Source organism: Astatotilapia calliptera, chromosome 13 (genome assembly GCF_964374335.1).
Source record: "Astatotilapia calliptera chromosome 13, fAstCal68.1, whole genome shotgun sequence".
NCBI classification, from domain to species: Eukaryota; Metazoa; Chordata; class Actinopteri; order Cichliformes; family Cichlidae; genus Astatotilapia; species Astatotilapia calliptera.
Window position 1 is genome coordinate 28538084 of NC_137434.1, and position 23370 is coordinate 28561453.

At 40.9% G+C, this 23370-nt stretch overlaps 1 protein-coding gene across 1 annotated transcript in view; it reads right to left on the bottom strand.

Annotated features, from left to right (window-relative positions):
- Positions 1–23370, bottom strand: part of LOC113035504 (protein kinase C epsilon type-like) — a 93742-nt gene that overhangs the window by 36124 nt on the left and 34248 nt on the right. Inside the window, exons 2-10 of the mRNA XM_026191113.2 lie at positions 17752–17815; positions 8802–8970; positions 7048–7082; positions 6869–6957; positions 6625–6754; positions 6346–6488; positions 5929–6025; positions 5572–5840; positions 5297–5470 (exon numbers count right to left, since the gene is read on the bottom strand). Of these exons, the coding sequence (XP_026046898.1) occupies positions 5297–5470; positions 5572–5840; positions 5929–6025; positions 6346–6488; positions 6625–6754; positions 6869–6957; positions 7048–7082; positions 8802–8970; positions 17752–17815 (1170 nt within the window). The remainder of the gene's footprint in view (positions 1–5296; positions 5471–5571; positions 5841–5928; positions 6026–6345; positions 6489–6624; positions 6755–6868; positions 6958–7047; positions 7083–8801; positions 8971–17751; positions 17816–23370) is intronic.

Here is a 23370-nt window from a genome sequence, read left to right on the forward strand (position 1 = left end):
TGAGGCAGGTGATGAAGGTGGGGGTTCCACAACATATGGAATACACATCACTGATAAGGATCAAAGCTGTTACATAAGAATCGCAGTCCCTTTGTCTCAATCAAGAACACAGTTTCAATAACCGCTGGTGGGTGTGTGTGTGTGCGTGCGTGTGTGTGTGCGTGCATCCGAGGATGAATCTGATAAGAAAAAAATAGGAAGAACAAAATAAAGACGAAATAATGCAAGACACAAATACGCAATGCAGTCTCGTCTCTATGACGTTTTCTATCGTTCTCTCCGTCTCTGTCGACTCCACACACGTTTGTGTTCGCTTTGGAGGAAAATAACAGGAATAAATAAATTGAACAGGAAACACCATCAATTAGTGTAAGACTTTCCAGAGCATTCAGAGAAAATAAATACAGATGCAGCTTGCAAAATATCTTCTATGCCTCCTCCCTGACATATCTGGCTCCCACTGGTCCCCTGTAGAATTCCAAATTTTTCACTGCATATCTTGCAATGTATGTTCAAACATGAGAAGTAGAAGCAGAAGCAGGTGAAATAATCTCTTTACCGGTGTGTCATAATTCTCTTCCTTTCAAACATTTTTTTAATTGTCTACTTCTTCTAGATTTTTAAATATAAAGAAGGTGATTATGGTGACACTCCCCCTTTCAAAACATTAAAAAAAGGTCATGCAGCCCCCTGAAATGTCTTAAAAATAGTATTATATGGATCACTGGCAGCAGCAAACACACCTTGAGAAGCTACTCAATTGATGGTCTGTTGACACAGAAAAGGAAAAGAACAAAGAAGCGCTGTTTTATCAAAGAAAGTTATTCCCAAAAGTGAGGTCATGTTGCTTTAAATGAGCAGGTTAAGGATTCTTTCACACTTCTGACTTTTTACTTTGATGTTAACCTAACTTTGAGGCACGAAACCTCCCCTGAACTTCGGTCCAGTGACGACAGCTGGACCAGATCACAAAACTTAAAGATGGTTGGTTTCAATTCTAGAGTGGAAACTTAACTGAAACTCTGAAAAATGTTGATTCTTTCCAGATCTCTTCAGAGATGATGACAGAAAGAATGGAAGAAAAACGATACCACGTGAAGATAAGGAAACTATTTCAGCAAACCAATCCCTAAAACAATGTAGAGCAAGAGAATAAATCCATGCATTTATTATTTATACATCCACTTTTGCAGATAGGAAGCTACCTGCTGAACTGACAACAGTCTATGTCAGAGGCACAACCTTCTATAAACTGAGGATTCCACATAAGTAAAGTTCAGTGGTGTGGTATGATTGAAATATGAAATATAACAAACTGAGAAAAACTCACATGCAGTAGAATCTGACCATTAGTGTGAATTATGTGTATAATGTATATAATGTATATCATTTTGACCCTGTGTGGATTAGAGAAAATTCTAAATATTATCAAAGTTGTGCACCCGATTGTTTTATAAAACCATAAAAGTTAAATGCTATAGAATCATTCCACCCTGCAAAAATTACATACCCCCCAAAAAATCATAGAAAGCCTAAAATTACCATGACATCTATGGCCGTGACAAGTGTCTGTGAACTTGTGACCAGAGCTATACAGACAACACACATATGCAGTATGTGTATATTCCATTTCCTGTCAAAACATCATTTCCTGGAACATAAGCTGAATTCTCAGAAGTAGGCTTTGTTAGTACCTGTAAGAACTGCACAGCAAGTCTTCTAAAATAAATGCCTCATTTACAGCAGACCTATAGTGTACAGTGCATGTAGTGAATATATAGTGTAACTTTTTTAAAGACTGTTTTAACGACTGAAGTGTTATCTCATACAACCGATTCCTGTCTATCTACATGAACACGAAATGGCTATTTTTCACTTTTAAGACACAAAGGTCAGTAATGGATCAAATTATTTTGCCGATCACACCAGACACCAAAGTGTGAGAGATATGCATCATAGGCTTTTACGCTTTTACGGCTCCTGTGTGACCAGGCTGAACTCTGGATGCTGGTGGAAGAACTGGGATGGGACAGAGTCAGCAGGCTGTCTTTTCTCACATGTTGGACATGATGGGAAATTCTCTGCATCAGATGCATCCTCACTACTCAAAAGACTCTGTTTGTTTCAAACAAGGGTCTGAACCAGCAACGTCAAACATGCGGACCTAAGAACAAAAGTGCACTGGATGGCTTTTTGAAAAGTGTGAATAAAAGCAGAAAAGTCATTAATAACTCCAATTTTATAACTAAGTGCGCTGGTAGTATTGATGTGGGGTCACTAGTGTTGCTAAATAGCAGTGAAGATACATGCACATTAAAAAAAAACAACTTCCAAATGTGAAGTTGCATGGGTCATAAATAAGCAGCACAGCAACTTTTGTAGATGTACTGTGATCCATAAATTTTAATGTGCATGTATTGGCACTTTTTCAGAGTAGAAAAATAGAGATTTTTAAAGTAGTGTTTATCTTTCATCTGTTTGGTAAAACGATGGTTCATTAAAGGTGAACAATGGTTGGTCTAGACCATTTGAGGTCAAATTGAGCCAACTACAATGACTTTGACACCCTTGGTGTTAACTTTAAATGGTCTGGTAGAGCGTGCAGGAGGCAGAACACATGGCGTTCACTCACTCAGTGTAAATTCACTGGACAGCTGCCTCGGCTTTTCACACATGGGCATGATTAGATATTAAATTGTAATTCGCAGTAAAGAGGGATGGCAAAGAATTTATAAATCCAGCAGAACATTTGCATTCTCGTACTCAGCTCCACCAGGCTGTGAAAGTGCACACATGAAGGCACATTGACACTGATGAGTGGTTTTAGCTATTTCAGGAAAGAGCTGAAGAAATGCTGTATTTGTAATAAAAAAATAAAGGTTTCAGCTTTTTTTCTTTTAAATAACAAAACCTCTCCAACTTTCATGCTTACCTCGCTGACTGTGTGTGCAGCTTGTGTAAAGCACCTGAACCTCTTCAGGTTCAAGCTGATCAGAAAGAAGTTTGCACCTCAGCGGATTATGTGTCCTGCTCTCTTCTGCATTTTAGAAAGGACACACCTGGAAGTAGCTTTATCATAAATACACACGCTCTCACACATGTGCATGTACAAAGCCACTATATGGTTCCCGACAGGAACATTTATGTAATGCACAATAGACAAAACATACAGAGGTCTGAAAGGACTGCCCATGTAGGGGCGTCCCACCCACAGCTGCCCTTTGTGTGTCTGTCTGTCACAGCCAACTTAAAGTATTGATGGATAAAGACGCTAAAAGTGGAGATGATGAAAGCAGAGTAACCTGTGAATGACAGAGCAAGAAGACTGAAGACTGGTGCTTCGCTGCTTTAGTGTTAAAGCTGCTTGAAATATTTTCTTAAAAGTCTTTCTTAGCTGCCTGTTTAACAGCACAGTTCATAAAATGTTGCATTCAGCAGATATAAAATATGACAGCTGAAGACGATTTGATCCAAAACATAACGAGAAGTTGTGATGTGTTCTGAGAAGTGAATACAGAGCAGTTCTCTTATTATAGTTCTTGTATAGGTTGACTGTCTTGCTATAGTTCTCTCAGTCTATTACTGCTCTGGATGTGTTTACAAACCTACACGGCATGCTTAGCTGTTAACACGTCCTCCTTTAGGGCCTATTTAACCCTAAATAATGAACCTAAAATACAACTAGGTCAAGGGGTGGACAGGTAATGGCCTTAGGCCGTTTTCACACATGAACTTCAAAGTCTGAGAGGATCAAGTTGGGATATTTTCTCCACAAAGTCACTTAAATCCTAAATTTGAGCCACCTCTCATTCAAAATCATCTTCTCAGAGATGTTCAGGCAGCAACAATGACGCGATTTTTGGATCACGCTCCGGAGGTCCTGGTCTGGCACCTGTGATATCTCTGTGGACCTTAAACTTGCTAGCATCGATGTCGTTTTCAAACAGACAAGACTTTCATGTGGAAAATCGCTGCTGGTTATGAGAACTGTGCGTCCCACTACAACTGAAAATTTTTCATCATTTTGCTAGACCTACCACACTGTAAGGGAGGATTGAGGATTTTTTTTTTTTTTACTTTTACAGGATTGTGCACTAAGAATGTGTACCCCAGGTTAAGTTGTTGGGGTGTTACTGCAGCATCCTGAGGGAGAACATTTGACAGCATGTCACAGTGCCATCTTGTGTCAGCACAGGGCACAATGATTATGCAACCCACATTCGCCTTTGACCTCTCACCCAGATATGCATCCCTGTGACTTTGTCCACTTTCTGAAAATCAAATTTAAGGTTTGCTCATTTGACACTGAAGTGAATCCAGCAGACGTCACAGCGTAACAAGTCCAAGGGCCAAGGTGGCGTGCTTGAATGGAACTTCAGCTACCTACTGTCTTTACAGCAGGTAAGGGTTTTGACGTTTGGAGAACCATCATTGAAACGTTTTGATTACACCTCACTTCATTTGCAATGGTGGAAACACTCCACGTGGTTTAGCCAGGAGGCCTAAGGCGAGGAGCCTGAGTGTGAAGGAGGCACGTACCTCCCAGTGGTAAATGCACCAGACTATTAGCAGCACCATTTTTACCTCTGAGCAAGCCAACATCACTCAGGCTTTGTTCTAGGAATAAGGCAGGTTAAATATCAGCTAATGTTCTATCCAACATAATCCCCTGCCAAGCACAAAGGTTCACTGCTGCAGTGCACGTGTGAACACAAGATGTACGCAGTTTAACCCAACAATCGTTTTTCTATTAAGGAGAGGGGAAGAAAACAAAAGGAAATTACAAAAGAATTAACAGAAGACTGCCTAACGGTTTTTCTCAGGTTTTAAATGATCTTTTATCCCCTTTACTAATAATCTAATAAGACTAAATAATCAAACTTAGAAGAGCAGTAAAATCTTTTATCCTGAACATGTAAGTTATTTTTATCTTATTTCTTCAAATTCAAGATGCAGCAGAAACAAATGATCAAAGATTTGGATTAAAGATGTTCAAAAGAAAAACAGCAGAGAAAAAGCTCGAGAACAGCCTGCAGTTTGATTCAGTTTTTCCTGTGATGTTAAAACTTGTCGGGTGAGAGTTTCCCTCTTTTTTTAAATTTTTCTATTTTCATTCTTTTTAATCTGTTGTACTTTTGAAGTTTTCATCAAGAAACAAACTGCAAATGTTTTCTCCAAGAGAGCTTGTCAGCACAGATTCTAATTCCAATGCTGCCCCCTGGAGGTGCAAATAATGTCTGCATGTTTGTGTGCGTATGTGTGTGTGTGTTTGTGTGTGTGTGTGGGGGGTCCCTACTTTAGTCTGGAAGCAGCAGAAGAGCTGTGTCAGATAGGGGTGTCTCCTGGCCAATGCTAAGATCCGTTTCTCAGTCATGGTGCAGTCCACGTCGTCATCCTGCAGGATCACGTCTTTCTTCAGCACCTTGACGGCATAAACCTCGTCTGTGCCCTTCATCTCCGCCAGCATCACCTGGTCACATGACACAAACTCGTTTGTGTTTTCTGGTCCATCCTTTTCACTGCACATCTTACTGAATTTCACAAACAGAGCTGCAGAGGAAGTGAGCCCACCTTTCCAAAGCTTCCTTTCCCCAGAACTTTGATAAACACAAAGTCATGCAGGTTCATCCTCTTGGCCTCTGGAGCGCTGTGACCTTTGACCTCGCCATTCGCCTGACTTTCTTCGCTTTCCTCTCCGACGCTGTTCCCATCACCTCCTGTGAGCGTGTCACACGTTACCGTGTCCACAGACGAGGAGGAAGACAGTGGGTGTGTTTTGTGCTCCTCTCCGCGGTGGTCAAATGACAGAGCCTTCCGGATGTTCTCCAGCTCCTTCACGTCTGCAAGAAACCAAGAAAAATAAGAGCTGTGCTGTGTGTCTCCATTCTGTTTGCTCTTCAGAGTTTAATAGTCAGAAAATGTGCCTACCCTGATCACACGGGGAGGTGGGGGCAGACTTTGAGCGATCGTCTTCTATCTGAGGGATCCCTGATAACGGCTGCTGAGGATCCTGAGCCTGAGTAAGCTGTTCACAGAAAACATGTCCCCATCAACATTTTCATCAAGAACTTATGATTCACGGTCGGTATGTTAACACCACATGCAGGCGACAGCAAAAACGCTCATCTCAAGGCTTCATAACAGGACTTCACACAGCAGCGGTTGACACCATAGTGCGTAGATCCATCTTTATAGTACATGGTTTTTGAAGGACACATCCCCAGTGGGTACGCCCCTCAATTAGTTTCCACTGTTTATTCAGAAACACCTTCTTTAAATACCATTAAATATAAAATTTAGAATAACTCTAAAGCCTCTTGAGAACACTCTGGCATATTTCCAAACCTTTTTCCGTCTCTGGGCGCTGTTAGAGATCTTGTCTGGAGTGACTCCGAGGTCAGACAGGACTTTAGCGATCCCTCTGGCATCAACGCCACAGTTTGGAGCTACGTTGCTCTCACAGCGTCTGTGTACGTTCACCTTACAAACTGGGAAACAAAGCAAGAAGAGTAAGAACAGTTTCAGAACAGATTCTAGAAAGAGTTTATCCGAACGATAATATACAGACATCTTTAATTTGCTTACAGTTGTATTAACTAAAGAATGTCACGTGCTCACTTGTACCTTTACACTGGAGTCCCTGTCGCATCAGACCCCACAGCAGAGACCCACAGTGGTCACAGAAGGTGAGAACTTTAAAGTTGTGGATGCTGAACTTGTGCGGGACATTAACGCTGAATCTCTGAGACCCCACCTGTAGGATGCACCAAAGGACAGTAAGACAAACCTGCAAGGATCTAATGTTAGAGTGGTCCCTGAACTTTCTAAGAATCCGTGCGTAGGTTGTCAAAGTGTTTCACATCCGTACCTCCCCGACCATGTCATCCTGCTTCTTCATGCCGGCACATTTGGTAATGATCAGCTCATGGCAGCGCTTGTGGACAACACAGGTGCACACTGCAGCAGGTACACACATACAACGCACGCATTAACAGGTTTTACGTGTGATTAAAGTGCAGCCACTTGTAAAGGTAAATATTGTCTTACCTTGACACTGATAGCCCTGCTTTCCTAAAACCCCCCTACAATCAGACAGAGATAAGAGAAATGTTTAAAAAAAAGTGTTGTGGACTGCTGTCTTCATATTTTTTACATAATTTAGAAACTTTGATTCCCTTTTTCAAAGTTTATGTCACAATTTTAGAAGATTATTTAAGCTGTATTTAATAGAAAATAGAATATCTGATTGTTGCAGTACTTTGATTTTGAAGGTCAAGCTTTATTGCAAGCCCCACAAAGGTTATGAGTGAACATCAAGGTCTGAATGATTATAAACTAGTCCATTAATTTGTTACATCAGCTTCTACCAGGGCCTAGAAAAACGGCTTATCTTTCACCTGTATTAACTTCTCTTTACTTTGAATTTATAATCAGTCTTTCACAGATAAAGTCCTGAATGATGAGGACTTATTGTATTTGCTCAATGCAAATGTGCAATTATTTGCTCAATGCAAATACTTTTTTTTGATTTGTCTACTCTGTTCCAAAGTTTGGGTTTTGTCCTGTTTGTTGCCACTTATCTTTTTCCTGCTTAACTAACTACAGCAGGCGCTTAAACCTGAGGCTGGTTCGACTGGAAGTGTCTCCCATTTAAAAGGGAGTTCTTTCTCAGTTACGTCATTAACCAGTTGTTGTGGTTGTTTTTCTAAAACCGTGTGTCCTTACTTCCAATTTAAAGCAAATGTGTTTCACTTAATAAAAGAGAAAGAAGCGCAGCTGTAAGCCAGTTTGTGGAAAAAGCCTTTTTGTGTTTAACATCATGCAAATTCTGCAGCATCTTCTCTTTCTCCTTTGGCTTTTTGTTGCACACATAAGGGAAGGTAGAGGTTGGAAGTTTTCCTCCTTCTAAAATTCTACCAGGAGGATGATGGGAGTCTAGTATTGTTCTTCGGCAATATTCAGTGGATTCTTCAGCCTCTGCAAAATGATGCAGTCTATGCTGGTTTCCGACACATTTATACACGGCCAAGAAACGAAAAGTGGCGCTGTTCTCAAACCCACTGAAAGGGTGTATTTTTCAGAGATTATTTCAGGATATAACAGTGAGCTTACACAAAAATGAAACAGACTCCTTGCAGTTTTTTTGCTGATTCACCACATCACAGACCCTGACCACTCGGAGACTGAAACACAGCTCCCTTGTGATTCTGATTACACATCAAACGTTCTTTCAGAGCGCAGCTGAAAGCGAGCGGAGCACCGAGGCCACATGGTTTCCATGTGAGTGAAGCTAACAGCCGTTTGTTGGGATGGAAACAAACACAGCTGGCTTTGTTTGTTACTCCCCACTTCACAGCATCCACTGTGCTTACGTGTAAACAAGAGAGCAGGTTATTACTGGGAGAAAATTGGGTTAAGGAAGTGAAGCAGTGAACACACATCAGTGAAAGGCAGCTATTGTAAAACTGATGTTTACATACAGCTGGTCAGTTAAGAAACTTTTTCTTTATTAACCTATCAACACTTCATATGTTCACTCTGAACCACCCTTGGCATTTTCAGTGAGAGACTCTGGATTCATTAATCTTTGATAGAAGGACTCGCAAATCACACAAGTGAGCCTTGCTTTCATCTCTCTGCACTGCTGCCACATTCCCGTCCTGTCTTCAATGCAGACACACTCTCATCTACAGTTTGTTGATTATTTTTCTTTCTTTATTTACAGGTTTCTTTCTGCCGACCTGTAACGACTGTGTGCATATTAATCACTCTATAGACATGAGTGTGCATGTGCTTCTAACCAGATAAAGTCCCTGCAGTGTGAGCAGTACGTGGGCTGTCTCAGGTAGGTGGCCATGAACTTGTGTCCGTTGACTTGGTGGACTCTCCGACGGACGGCACCTTGACGCTTCCTGGGACGCATCCGCTGTCGAAACACACGCTCCTCATTTTCGGTAGAGCCTGCCGCTGCTGTACGAAAACACAACAAAAATACAAGAAGGATGTTATGTTGTGTTACAGTTATGGTTTTATTTCCAGTCTCTTCAGTAAGCCAAACTAATGTGAATAAGCTCCATTCATTCCACTTTTTGATAGTCAGTGCTTTATAATCTTGGTTACTCATGCTGGCATCTCCTATAAATGAGCAACACCTGCACGATTGATGATAAATAAAAACTGCATTTCCAACAAGTAGCCAGTAGATGGCAATGACACTACAGGGCTGGCAGTGTGTCCCTTTGGTGACAATCAACGCATTAGTCCTTTTTCCTTAAACCAAGTCCCAGTGTTTGTGACCTCTGCTTTTCTTCTGGTTTAATTACTCAGGGGTTTCCCAATGGCAGTGCAGAGGTTTCAGTTACTGCCTGATCTTGTTAATTACACACACATTTCATAGGATGAGTAAGTGAGAGCGGAAGACAGAGAGGTAAAGGAGAGGTCAGTTAAAGTCAAGTAAAGAGGAGTAAGGGAAAAGAGCAAAGACTTAGGTTGAAACTTTGTAGAAATAGAGGTGGTGAGAAATAAAAAAAAAATAGAAATGAGGTTATTTGTATTTATTAAATAGACCAAATTGTTCAATTTGATGTGTTAATACACCCAGATCTATCAGATTGTGCCATTTGGATAGAAGAACTCCATGTGGACTTCCCCCCCCCGACTACAAGCATTATCACTCACAACTAAACTCCGAGTACTGTGTGTTACATTCCACCTGACAGTGTGTATATTTTGGAGACGACTCAAACTCTCCGCTCACTGAGAATGTTTAAAAAAAGAACAATTGAATAATTCAGTCCTGTGATATAACTGATTTGCATTTTTGATATGACCGACGCTGCGCGAACATCTGTCTTCTGACTCTGTCGGCCACATGTGCCGTCGAGTATGCATTTCCAGTTTCCTCAACAGCCGTGGCTTGAGAACTCCAAACATCCTCTCTCTTTGATCTTACATTATTCAGCATTCAACAACGCTCATCGTGTAGGAAAGTAAAGCAAAGAGCAAAGCTCATCTGGGACCCTGACAGAGCAGCTGCTGCCAGTGACAGCCCAGGCTCAGCTGATATCCTTCAACACACCCAACTGGACAATCTCAAATAGGGAAAGCTACTTAAGCTACTGCAGCATGCCCATCTGCAAGCTGCTCTGCATCCCAACCCCACCACATCTCCCTCTTTCCATTTAATGCTCTGACTACATCAGCGTCATATCTGCTGTCACTGATGCTTGTTCTGTTCTGCGCTTTGTTCTCAACTTTTTTTTCCACTGGCAACACCTGCAGCACTTTATCTCCCTCCCTCTGGAGGAATATGAGTTCCCAATGCTCCCGCAAATACATGAACTTGAATGCATGAAAACTTGGTTTGCTATCTAAAAAAAGACACGTCTACATCAACTTACATGGAACCTGCTGAATGCTATTACGCTTAATGATTCTTGTTCATGTATATCGCATGTTTGCTCATGTATTTGGAGGTTTGAGAGATTGGCAGTGAAGCATTTTGCCTCTCTCTCCAAATACTAGAGCCAAACATGTGACAGATCGTTACACTTATTTCTATTTCTTCAAATTAGGGGAGTTCCTGGACTAATCTGATAGTTCTTTAGGTGACAGAGAAAACACTAAGAATATTCGAGTGGTCTAAAAGACAGAAGACACTTAAAACTGAGCAGATTGTAAATGCACAGTTTCCTGCGTAACCATATGTAACCATTCTGACCAGTATAATGCTGGTTAGTGCGGTCATAATCGGTTTACTTTCCACCTGTGCTCGATTATGACTTCCATTCAGATAGAGTGGGAGAGAAGGTAGTAGGAAGTGGGATGATGACATCTTCAAACGGGTAACTGTTGTTGTAGATTAATACTATAAGAATAATATGTTTAACCGACCAGTATTTCTGGATATGACTGGACATGCGCATGCCTGTTTTAACACAGTGTTAGCTTATAATGTGCGATTAATCACCATTTAAACTACTACAATCACAGTTAAGGTCAAATACAACAGTTGTCATGTCTTTTAGAGCTTTTTTCTTGGAGGTCAGAGGGTCGAAAAGTCTGGACAAGTGAAATACATCAATTTCAAAGTCATGATGTTAAAAAAAAGGAGACAATTAGTATCCACAAACATGAAGAGATGGATTTTTTTGGGTGAGTATTTCACATTTTGCTGCTATGCGGTGGTAGCTGACGGAAGACACTAAAAGAACAGAGAAAGTGAGAAAGAAAGCTACTGAAATAAAGACATAGACAACAATGCTTTAGCTGGGGGAGAATTGCAAATCACAATCTGAAGTAAGTACAGAACAATTTAGGACCTGTGGTTAAACTCACGTGCAGTATTTCCCATTCAAATTTGGCTGGTTTGTGTAACTTAGCTTGAGTTCTGCTGTGTTTTCTCAGAGTGAACCCTAGTGATTGTGGTGATGTGCTAACTGAACTTTCCTCTGGTATCACCACCTTGTCAAACTTTACATCTCCAGCAGCACTACTCTCTAAGCCTCAAAGACTTAGTCTACATTCCTTCCTGCCTGTCATGTTCTGCTTGTCATCAGTCTTACTCCTTCAGCCCCTTTGCCATCAGCATCGCCTAGCAACTGATGACTGCTGCCTGGCAACAGTGTTAGACTTGGTGTCTTACACTAGGGAAGGAGTCAGGGTTGGAGGTTGGCAGCGGTAGAAAGGTTGCTCCTCTGTCATGTCCTTATGACCCCAAAAGTTAGACTTAAGTAGGCCAATGCTTGCATCGTACTCCGAGCTCTTTTACCTTTTTTGGCTTTCAAAGTCAGGAACATATTGACAGATAGTCTCTGATATTTGTTGAGATGCAGCACACTAGTATCAAATGTTACCTTGAAGATTAAATGCCTGAAGAATTTTGTGAATAAATCTGAACATCATCTCCCTGCCATGAATGAATTAAATCTCTGAATCCTGAAGGATATCTGGATGCAGATTCATTTGTAACATTGTCTGAAGAACACTGGCCTGGTGTTCTTCAGCTCAGTGTTGATGTTCAACACTTTTATGCTCGGCAGCGCCAAGCTTGCTTGCATTTTCATGCAAATGCATCCACAGTGTTTCAAGTAATTTGGCAAATGAATAGTCAGACAAACCAAGTAATCACATTACATCCTGGGTGAGTGAAGGAGGTAAACATAACTGCAAAGCTAAGTTATGTTTATCTAAAATGTAGATATTTATTGTTGCAAGGATTTTAGTCCAGAGGGCCCGGTGGCGCCAGTGTCCGGCAGCCTCGCCTCTGACAGTGCGCCCCAGGGTGGCTGTGGCTACAATGTAGCTGCCATCACCAGTGTGTGAATGGGTGGATGACTGGATGTGTAAAGCGCTTTGGGGTCCTTAGGGACTAGTAAAGCGCTATACAAATACAGGCCATTTACCATTTACCATACTGGCATGATATACTGGAAATGTTTTGGCTCCACATCCATGATGTGAAGCTCAGACTCCTCAGGCCAGGCAATCTAATCTTCCTTTTTTGGTTTTGGTGAGCATGTGCAAATTGCAGCCTCGCTTTCCTGTTCCTAGCTGACAGGATTGGTACCCGGTGTGGTCTTCTGCTGCTGTTGTTGCCCATCTGTTTCAAGGTTTGATGAGTTTTACCTTCAGAGGTGCATGCTCACCTGCATACCTTGACTGTAATGAGTGGTTATTTGAGTTACTATTAGCTTCCATCAACTCAAAGAAGTCTGCCAGTTCTCGTCTGGCGTCTGCCATCAGAAAGGTATTTTCACTCGGAGAACAGCTGCTCACTGGGCATTTTCCTCTATTTTTGGACTATTTTCTATAAACCCTACTGAAAGTTGTGCAAGAAAATCAGAGTAAATTAGCTTTCTCTGAAATACTGAGACCAGCCCATCTGGCACCAATGATTATGCCACGTTCAAAGTCACTATATCACCTTTCTTTTTTTTATTGTGTGCTTTTTTTGTGTGTGGCTTTATTTTGAGCCCCTACTCTATTAACCTATTTCTATTCTGATGCTCAGTTTGAACTTTGAACAGCAGGCTGTTTGACCATATTCCCATGCATAAATGTGCTGGTTTCTGCCATATAAGCAGCTGAACAGGTATACCGAACAAAGTATTTGGTTGGTTAGTTTATGTTGCATGTATTTGGTTAATACGATTTTTTATCAATAAATTATCAATAAAGAACTCACTAAATTGTTGTGTGTCCTGGAGGAGGCCATAGTCAGTGTTTACTTGTAATTTTATTTTATTTTTTTGCTGTTGTTATTGTTTCTTGTTCTGTTTCATATTAATGTTAATATTTAGTCAACACAAAAGTGAGGTGTGCCGACAAGTCTGTGTTGAGCATGTGCATCTTAAGCATCATGACTGCAATTGCAGTAGATCACAAACACACAGGCACATAAACTTACTGTATGCCACTGCAGAGAAACAACAAGGAGCAGAGTCCCAGCAGGCAATATAGCTTTAGAGTCCATTTACGAAACACAGAGGGAAAAGGAAAATTAATATTTCCTGCAGAAAAACCTAATGAGACCTCTTTGTCACTCTCTACTGATCTCCCTCTCAATCACTTTCAATGATGTAACTGGTCCATTAGCGAACACTCCACTTTACTAATCAATTTATCACCCCACAACCACTCCATTTCTCCTCTCGCGACCTCTGGATAACTCCCTTTCTGCCTTCTCTCTCACAGTCTCTCCAACATACCGTAAAAATGCAATTAGTTACAGATTAGATGTACCAATGTTAACTTTTCACCTCTGGTTCAACATTCTGTTAATAGGAGGCCCAATTGAAAAGCTCCACAAGTATGAAGAGAAATTTCAAAATAAAATTTTCTACCAAAAAAATGATTTGCAATATCACTGTATTTTGCTAATTTGCGTGCGCATATCACTCAGTAGTTACATCTCCACAACAATAGAATAGAATAGAATAGCTCTTTATCGTCACTGTTGCAAGAACAATGAAAGGCAGTTTGGCATCTCTCCATGTGTGTGAAATACACGGTTAGTGTCCAGGGTGCGAGGGGTCTTTGATGATGATATTGACTTTCTGCTGAAGTCTGCCAGTTTAAATGTCTCCGAGGGGGATTAGTGAGGTGCCAATTGCCCACTCTGCTGCCCTCACCACCCGCTGCACTTTCCTCTTGTTGTCCACAGTACAGCAGTTGAACCTGAGTGTGCAGCAGTAAGTCAGAAGGGTCTCGATGGTGGAACGGTAGAAGTTCACTAGCAGTCTCTGGGGTAACTGGGCATGACGCAGTTTCCTGAGTAAGTACAGCATTTGTTGTGCTTTCCCTACCTGGTGGGAAATGTTTGTGGACCAGGTAAGGTCGGCCGAGATGTGGACTTCGAGGAACTTAATTCCTTTCTACCCTTTCTACCTCCTCCCCATCAATGTAGAGGGTAGAGTGCTCAGATCGCCTTGTTCTCCTGAAGTCGGTTACCATCTCCTTGGTCTTGGCTGTGTTCAGATGCAGGTTGTTGTTTTCACACCATTGCTTCAGATGCTGAACCTCCTCTCTGTAGCTGAAACATTGTTGTTCTCGATCAGTCCTAGGATGGTGGTGTCATCAGCAAATTTGCTGATGGGTTAGGGTCTGAAGTCCGAGACTGAAGAAGTCACTTGGATGAGTGATGAAACGTTTCTCCCACAAAACGCTACGTCCAGATGAACAGAATCAACTTTTGGAGATTTACTTTCCTGGATGATTGAGAATGCATCAAGATATTCAGGTATTGCTACAAATCACCCAAACTGGCAGAACTGGCATTTCGAAACAAATTAATGCACAAAGCTGTAAAGGATGTCACCGTGGCTACATCCATCCGGTGGTGTAATAATTTCAGATTTTCATTGCATGATAGCAAATATAATTCACAAAAACAATAATATTGCAAAATTGATTGAAAATCTGAAAAATGGATGCGATCGGTCAAAATCATCCTCAGCTTCATTTTATTTACTTAGCTGAAGCAAACATCAGATATGCAATGCTCAGTTTTTATACTGCAGTAACTCAGTCAGGCCGTGCACAAACTGAAGTCACACCTGTAAATCAAAGCTCAGTGTAGAGCCACACAGTTGCAGTGCTATGGTTAGCTTACACTACTCAAAATGGAGAAGAAAAATCACTGCAAGAGAAGACAATAAATCAATAATTAAACTAAGTATTAATTCATCAACAGCTTGCCCGTCTCCAATGCTTCACTCAACACTGTAACAACAGCCTAACTATACTTTTGTATATGACTAAGGAAGCAGGTTTGCTGCGGGAAGTACCTCGCTCCACAAGTGAGAAGTTGCTGCAGCAACAGAAAAGTGAACCGGTTAGTGGTTGTCAGCTTACTTTAGTCAGGCATAGTGTGGTTGCAGAGTAATGGTTACTGAAAGGGAAGAGAACCACGATAAATTGGAAAGTGATTCTGCTGCCCTAACTGGGCTGGGCTGATTATTTTGTCATGTGCGAATATTTGACATATCAGTTCTTCATTTTTATATATCTTGAACCTTATGTCCATCTTTTACATGCAGTCTATGGGGCCTCAGCATTTAGTCAAAGCATCAACAATTATAGTCTTGTTGCAAGTGTAAGTACTAGTTCTGTATATCACATCAGCATCTGCACTCCTTCTCAACTACACTGTTACATCTTTGTTTTGCAGTGAAACATACAGCAACACGTAGGAGTACAAGATTACAGCTCGAGGCTCTCTCGAAGCACTGTGTCTCATATCTTAAATGATGAGGTGATCTCTGAGTTTACAGTCAAACTCTGATTGCATCATTTAACTTATATCGAAGAAGAGCGCTGGCTGCACAATATCATTGTCATAGAAACACATAGGGAATCTGACACATCTATTTCCTAATGTAATGCTGCAAATTCTGTGCAGTGACAGGGTGACTCACTCCTGACTTCACGTTCTCACTGAGTAACAAAAACAAAAAAGAGAAGTAACTTAGAACTAAACACACATATCTGTTGGTTCATCTAACACCAACATTGTTTTTACATTCTCTTTGTTCCTCTATTCCTAATTCCAAATAATTGTCATTTTTAAAGTGTATGCTGCATTATAGAGCAAAAACCTACGTTCTCTTAATACAAATGGAGCACTATGCTTACATTATTGCTTTCACTTTCCTTTCACTTAATACCCACTAAAAGCTCAAAAACTGCACATTAAGATGATTGGAGAAAGGATGTGAAACTATAATGACGATCAGTATGAGTGCAGTCATTTAACAAAGGCTGTGCAGACTGTTCTGGGTTTTTTTATATTAGATATTTTTTTCCTTAATCTGATGGACTTTTATAAATCAAGAGGTTCAAACTTTTTTGTTTACCGACCATTTTAAAAAATGAAATAAAAAATAGCAGCTTTTTGCTGATGTTTTTACAATTTTGCCATCATTCTGTGTTTCTGGGAGACTTTACACATCATTATTTTACCTATTTTACCTCTATCAGAAAAACTATATGGACTGTAATTTCTTTTTTTATGACAGTTTAAATTTTAGGAAGGCTTTGAGTTGTGCATACTTAGGGCATCTCTTTAAGTGACAAAGCCAAAGCTGTCTTCTACACTTTACATGCACTAATTCCCTTCTTCTGACTGTGCCTTTGCTAGCACTTAAAATAATATTGTTAGGTTGTTTTTAACTATATTCACTGCATGTTACAATTCGAGTATTTTATTTTAAAACTACATAACATGTGTTTGTCTCTATGCAATACAACCAGAAAGTCCAAAGGATGTACCCTAACAACACAACAAGGAGGGCCAAAGTGGTATACTTGAGCTCCTGCAGTTAGAAACTTTAACTTTTTAACTGTTTCTAGCTGCATGATAAGAGACCGTGGCTCAAGAGTTGGGAGTTCGCATTGTAATCGGAAGGTTGCCGGTTCGAGCCCCGGCTCGGACAGTCTCGGTCGTTGTGTCCTTGGGCAAGACACTTCACCTGCCGCCTACTGGTGTTGGCCAGAAGGGCCGATGGCGCTTCTGTCAGTCTGCCCCAGGGCAGCTGTGGCTACAACTGTAGCTTGCCTCCACCAGTGTGTGAATGTGTGTGTAAATGGGTGGATGACTGGGTGTGTAAAGCACTTTGGGGTCCCTAGGCGGGACTAGTAAAAGCGCTATACAAATACAGGCCATTTACCATTTAATGGTGTAGTCTATGCTTTTATTTTAGCTCTGGCATACCTTTGAATTGTACTTACATATTTAACTTCACAAATATATCACTACTAGCGTTGTTATTACAAAATGCAAAATAACAAATGATTGAACTGTCATTGCATATTTATGTATCCTATTACTCTGTCCCATCTTAAAGATAGTGTTATTAATATCCTATTTATCTTCAATATTTGTTATATGAGCTTATTTGAATTTTTTGATATAATTTATTAAAGTTTATAAAACATGCTGCAAATATGTAGAAGGACTTTGCACACATGCAAGGTGTTTTAATACATCTGAATGTGGCAACACTGGTTTTCTGCAATACAAGGAGGAGAAGGTGTGAATGTAGCAGCAGCTGTGAGAGTCAGAGTGACTTGACAAACACAGGCTTTTGCCTCAAAATACATCATCATCATCATCACTTTACACTGAAAGCTCCTGCGATAGTTACACAGCAGCTCTTAACAAGAGATAAGTGAGACCGAGAGCAGTCGCTCTGTGTTACATACATGACAGACCCCGCTGAGCTTCATAAAACAGTTTCACTGAGTTCTTACCTTCACTGGAAGATCCTGATAGGTCAATAACAACATACACCTTCCCCTCTGGTTCCAGGTCAATCTGCAGAGAGAAAGGTAATGAGGAATAAAATAAGAAAAAGACAAAAAGAAGGCAAATACAAAAAAAAATTAGACAAACTCTTACTAAACGATGCCAAATTAGCAGCTCATGCTGCAGTGTACTCATAAGAGTCAACTTAATTCCTTTTATACTAAATGAAACTGAAATATTTCCTGAAAATAAGAAAATGATTCTTTAATAAATAATAATTTATTAACAATGCTTCTCTACTTTTTTACGTGTCAGGACCATTCACTCATCCTACACAGTTTTCCAGGGGTCCATAAAGGACAACACGCATAAAAAAATCACAATCCCCCAGAATAAAAACATTTAGAGATAAGATAAGATAGATAGAGATACAAAGCATTGCAGTTATGAAAAGCATTAAACAAAAGACATGCAAATATGTAAAACATGTCATTTTTCTCAAAGTATCATTGCACGTTTAAGGAAATTGGTGTTTGCAAGGATGTTACGAGGCAGCTAAGGCAGCTAGTTAGCAGAGTCAATAAGAGTAGCTTATGTAATGTTTTGGTTGTTTATTGTATTGTATTTATGCTTTGTTTTTTTTTAATGATAGTATTAAATGGGGTTTTTTATATACTCCTGATAGAACAATGAGTCATTGCAAACCTGATGCAAAAATAATATCTATCAAAATATGAAGCTGCTAGACTCGCAGAGAGAAAACAACTGCGATAGATATTTCTGATTATACCGCCCAGCGCTATCTATGTTGGTTAGATATCCTGAGTAAGCGGAAAATCACACTGAATGAGGCCCGTAGATTCATGTGGTAAATGGTAAATGGCCTGTATTTATATAGCGCCTTTACTAGTCCCTAAGGACCCCAAAGCGCTTTACTTATCCAGTCATCCACCCATTCACACACACATTCACACACTGGCGATGGCAAGCTACATTGTGCTCAGATAACTCTTAAGTGGTGTGACTCAGCAATTTATAACAATCAGGCGCTATCAGTTTTAAAATGCATGAACTTCATGCAGCAGTAAGACCATTTAAATATATATGATATAATTCCAATGAAAAATTATTTAAATGAAGAAGTGAGAAGATGGGGAACACAGGTTAGTCTGGTAGGGATTTAAGCCCCGATTAGGGTGCGTCTTTGACCAAACGGTACATCTTACAAGACCATCCTCCAGACAATGCCTGCAAGTGAAGCCAGAAGCAGAAGGTTGCCCAGGCTGCAGCGGACTTGCGTGCCTCAGGAGACCAACATGGAAACCACAGGGCGAGTGAGCTAAAACCAGCTGCAAAGTTGTTACTCTGACAAGCGAACAGGGCAAGAGATGCAAAGTGAGATGTAGACAAAGGAAACCATTAAAAATCCTTGCACAGCTTCACCTGAAGGCACCTTGTGAGTGTTGCATCCTCTAAACACATCTTGTTGGCTGAGGACTCTCTTTTAGGCTGGAACTGAGCTAAACATCAAGTGAATTCTAACTTTCGGCAGGGTCAAAAGTGCAATCAAGTAAAAGAAAGAGGTGCACTGACTCACAACACAAGGGGAAAAAAACACGAGTTTCCTAGAATTACTAGTTTTATTCCAATACCGCTGGAAACCAAAACTGCAAATTAAATTAAAATACAATTTTCCAGCCACCCAGCCCTACCAACAACTTCCCAGATTTGATACCATCTGAATTTGAAAACGCATAAAAAATCTAGACTTTTAGACAAGGGGCACGTGGTCTGATGGAAAACTGCTTCTTATTCTGCTATCACTATGCACCATCACTGCAAGCTAATTAGCAGAGATCAGTGGAGCAAGAACAGGGGGTGCATTACCCTGCTCTGCCTTCCCTTCTTCAAAGTTTCAGTCACCTTGTCTCAGTTACAGTTAGAGTGGCAGGTATGTAAATGTGAGGTCTGTTTTGTCAAATGTTTTTGCATGCTATGTTGCTCTCTTGCATGCACAATTATGCAATGAAAAAACACAAACCCTACCAAAAGAAGTTTTAAATAGGGGATCATTCAAAGGACAGCCCTATGATGTGATTGTTTCACATGTGGTTTTCACAGTATTTTCCGTTATGTGCTTATGGTATTGGAAAAAAAAAAAGCAACGCAACCAAAAATTTTTTACCAACCTGTGAGAAACCGTACAACTGTGGCATCCTGTTGGGCCAAAATATCACAGTGCCACTTGCAAGACACACTGGCAATGTGGCAAGAAAGTTCAAGGAAAAAACTGCTGTGGCGTGCAGTTGAGATTGACACATATCCTGTCAGACACCCACGCGTCAAATATATACCTCACAAACACTCACAGCCACACTCTCACACGCATAAGACCCATATGCAAATATCGAGGAGTCTGAATGGTTTTAGGGAGAAGTTGAGGGAAGTGGAGATTATTGAGTGCCTGCACGTGTGTGTGCATACAGTATAAATCAAAGCATGTATGTCTGCGCCTTAGCACACTTGAGCAATATGATGAAAGTGGGTACTGGCTGAAGGGTTCACTGAGTTTCTACCAGCAGATTGTACCACCCACGGTGGTGATAATCCCAATGTGAACACACACATTCACACATTCACACGCACACCGTGAACAGCAGTAAGCGAAGACTCGTGCAGTGAAGGCGAACAGGCGTGGGTTCAGTAATGTATACAGTAAGAGATGGAAAGCAAAGAGAGGGAGACGGATGAGGGGGAGGACAGAGAAAGTTTGTTGGCTCGTTCCAGTACGACAGTGAAGGAGAAAGAGGAGGGGGAAGAGGGTAGCACTCTTCCTGATCTTTTTTTTTTTTTTTGCAGTTGTAGTTGTTAAAACACATTTTATATCCAGTACTTGTTCCTGGAATGGCACTTCTTTTTCTTTCCCCGCTTAATGGATCTTCATCATTAGGCAGGACAGTACACTGTGAACATTTTGAGGTTTAACAAGATAATTATTCTCATCCATCTGCATTTTCTAGAAGAACAAACGGAAGGAAGGAAGTCATTGTGGCAGATGGACAGATGAGAGAGGCAAAAAATTACCATGAAACTGACAGAGGAGGGACAGTTGCATTCTGGTGACAAGACTGAACGATCTATAAACAACAAAATTACTCAGATTTGGGCTGTTTTTGTTGCCTCTGTCTATCAAGCAAAGAAAGTGTGTTGTCTTTGTGACAGATATGGAAAGAACATGTAGGTGTACTGACAAGTGTATTGGGGATGTGTTGTTTTTCTAAACACATACACACTAAAATTATCCAGGGGAAAAATGTTTTATAGAGAGGGATTGACATTAAGTGTAGTTATAAGTCAGGCAGATTGTTTGGAAGCAGTAAAGCAGGCCAATGATAGCTGTTTTTGATGAATAAAATGGGCTGTTTCCCATAACTGCTACAGCACCAGAAGTCTTTTTGCAACCAGAAGTATAACAATCTGGCTGTTCATCCACCCATCCACCTTTGCTTATTCAAGCCTGGGTCATGGAGGTAACAGTTCCTTTAGTAACCTTCCTTTTCCCGGCAAACAAGGTGTTCTCAACCCACCTGAGAGATCAATGCAAAAAGCAGAAACCAGATCCTGAGAAAGTGCAAACCTTCCATCACTTGGTTACTCTGTTAAAATGGCGTTCATTCCCCTTTTCATACATTTTTTGAACAGAACTGGTGACAAAAGGCAGCCTTGGTGGAAACCAACGCAACTGGGAATGGCCTGTAGCAATATACCCCTACTATATACCCCACCACAAGATACCCCATACTCTCAAAACACCCCAACACACCCACATACATTCTCAAGGGGATAAACAGTTTATCCAGCATTCTGGATAGGACAATAACCAGATTGCTCCTCCTGAGTCCGAGGTTTAACTAATGGATAGACTCTCTTCTACGGGACTCCGGTACAGATCTTCCTAGGGAGGCTGTGGATTGTGATCCCCCTTTAAAACTCTCTGTTCCACCTTCTTAAAAAGGCAAACCATCCAATGGTCTGCCAATCCAGAGGAATCGTGCCAGATCTCTGTGCAAGGATGGGTCAACCAAGACAACCCCACAACATCAAGAGGGTTTTAAGGAACTCAGGCCGAATCTCATTGACCCCAGGGCCCCTTCTACTTGGGTGGATGAGAGTTGTTTAACTATCTCAGTGACATCACCCCTAGTGATGGATAAGGTACCCCCCACATTCCTAGAGTGCTTCCTCCATGGAAGCAGTTGAGGAGATCATCCAAGTATTCCTTCCAACACCCAACTATATCCACAGTGGAAGTCAGCAGTGCTCCATCCCCGCTGCACATAGTGTGGCCAGATGATTTTCTCCTCCCTAATCATCTGATGGCTTGCCAGAATTTCTTTGAGGGCAGCCAAAAGTCCTGCTCCAGGGCCTTAACAAACTCCTCACACACCCAAGTTTTTTTTATGAAGGTCCATGCTGGTTATTTGGGATGTGCCTGACGAGGCCCAGCAGGCAAAGGCCAGATAACCAGGCACTCTCTCTAAACCCCTTAAAGACCAATCACCTGCAAAGTTAAAATTACCAATTACTGTTTGGCATGTAGTTGGCAAATGTTTGCAGACATTTTCCAGCCCATTCTCACTCCTGAGGCGTAATATATTGACGATTTGTCAAGTCCCGAGGCATTCCCGGGGAACGCGAAAGGTGACCTTCCACATTCTTATGCTATGCACCGGGTTAGGGATGAAATCCAGTAGAATAACGCTCCCGTGCTAATACACATTCCAGCCATGTATTCCCTAACCCTAACCATAACCTTATCCCTAACTTTAACCAGCACTTTAATGATGTTAGATAGTGTTTTCCAAAGCAATTTAAGTAAAAAAAACATTACATGCGTAGAACGGTTCTCATTTTTCCTAATTTTTCCGATCTCGTAACATAGGGACGTGTTGTCACCTGGCGCAAAATGTTGCGCTTTGGGAGTGAAAACGTGTTGCATATTCCATGCAAACTACAGGAAACTGTAGCAATATGCTAACGACTAATCGCATCACTTGCCAACAAATTTTCCCTAGCAATCTGAGATTGTCCATAATTTTTGCCTGGAAAAGGAAGGTGTGGGTAATTTTAGTTCTACATTTACAATAAAAGAATATGTGAAGCCCCAAACTTAAAATCAGAGACCTACACAACAAACATTCAAAAGTATAAACACTGGTGTAGAACCTTAGAATGGAAACAACATCAGAAAAGAAAAAAGCGCTGTGTCCATCAGGACCTCAAAGATCACAGCATACATGCACACAGTGCCTTTGAGGTCACAGCTCTCCATTCATCTACTGCTACTGAGCGTGCTCAAACTCAGGTGCAGATGTCACTAAATATAGATGCTGAAGAGGAAGGAAAAGGCCCTTCAGTGTGCATGTGTGTATGTCCGCTGGTTTTGTTATTATGAATTCACACCCATACACATGGCACATGCTCTAGATTTACTTGTCATCGCGTTCGACTGGTAAAAGGAACATTTTAAGATTAATCAGGGAATAACTTCATCATATGACTTCATATAAAACAAATCCATTTTTCAGTTTTCATAAAAATCAAACATGTTAATGTGAGATGTA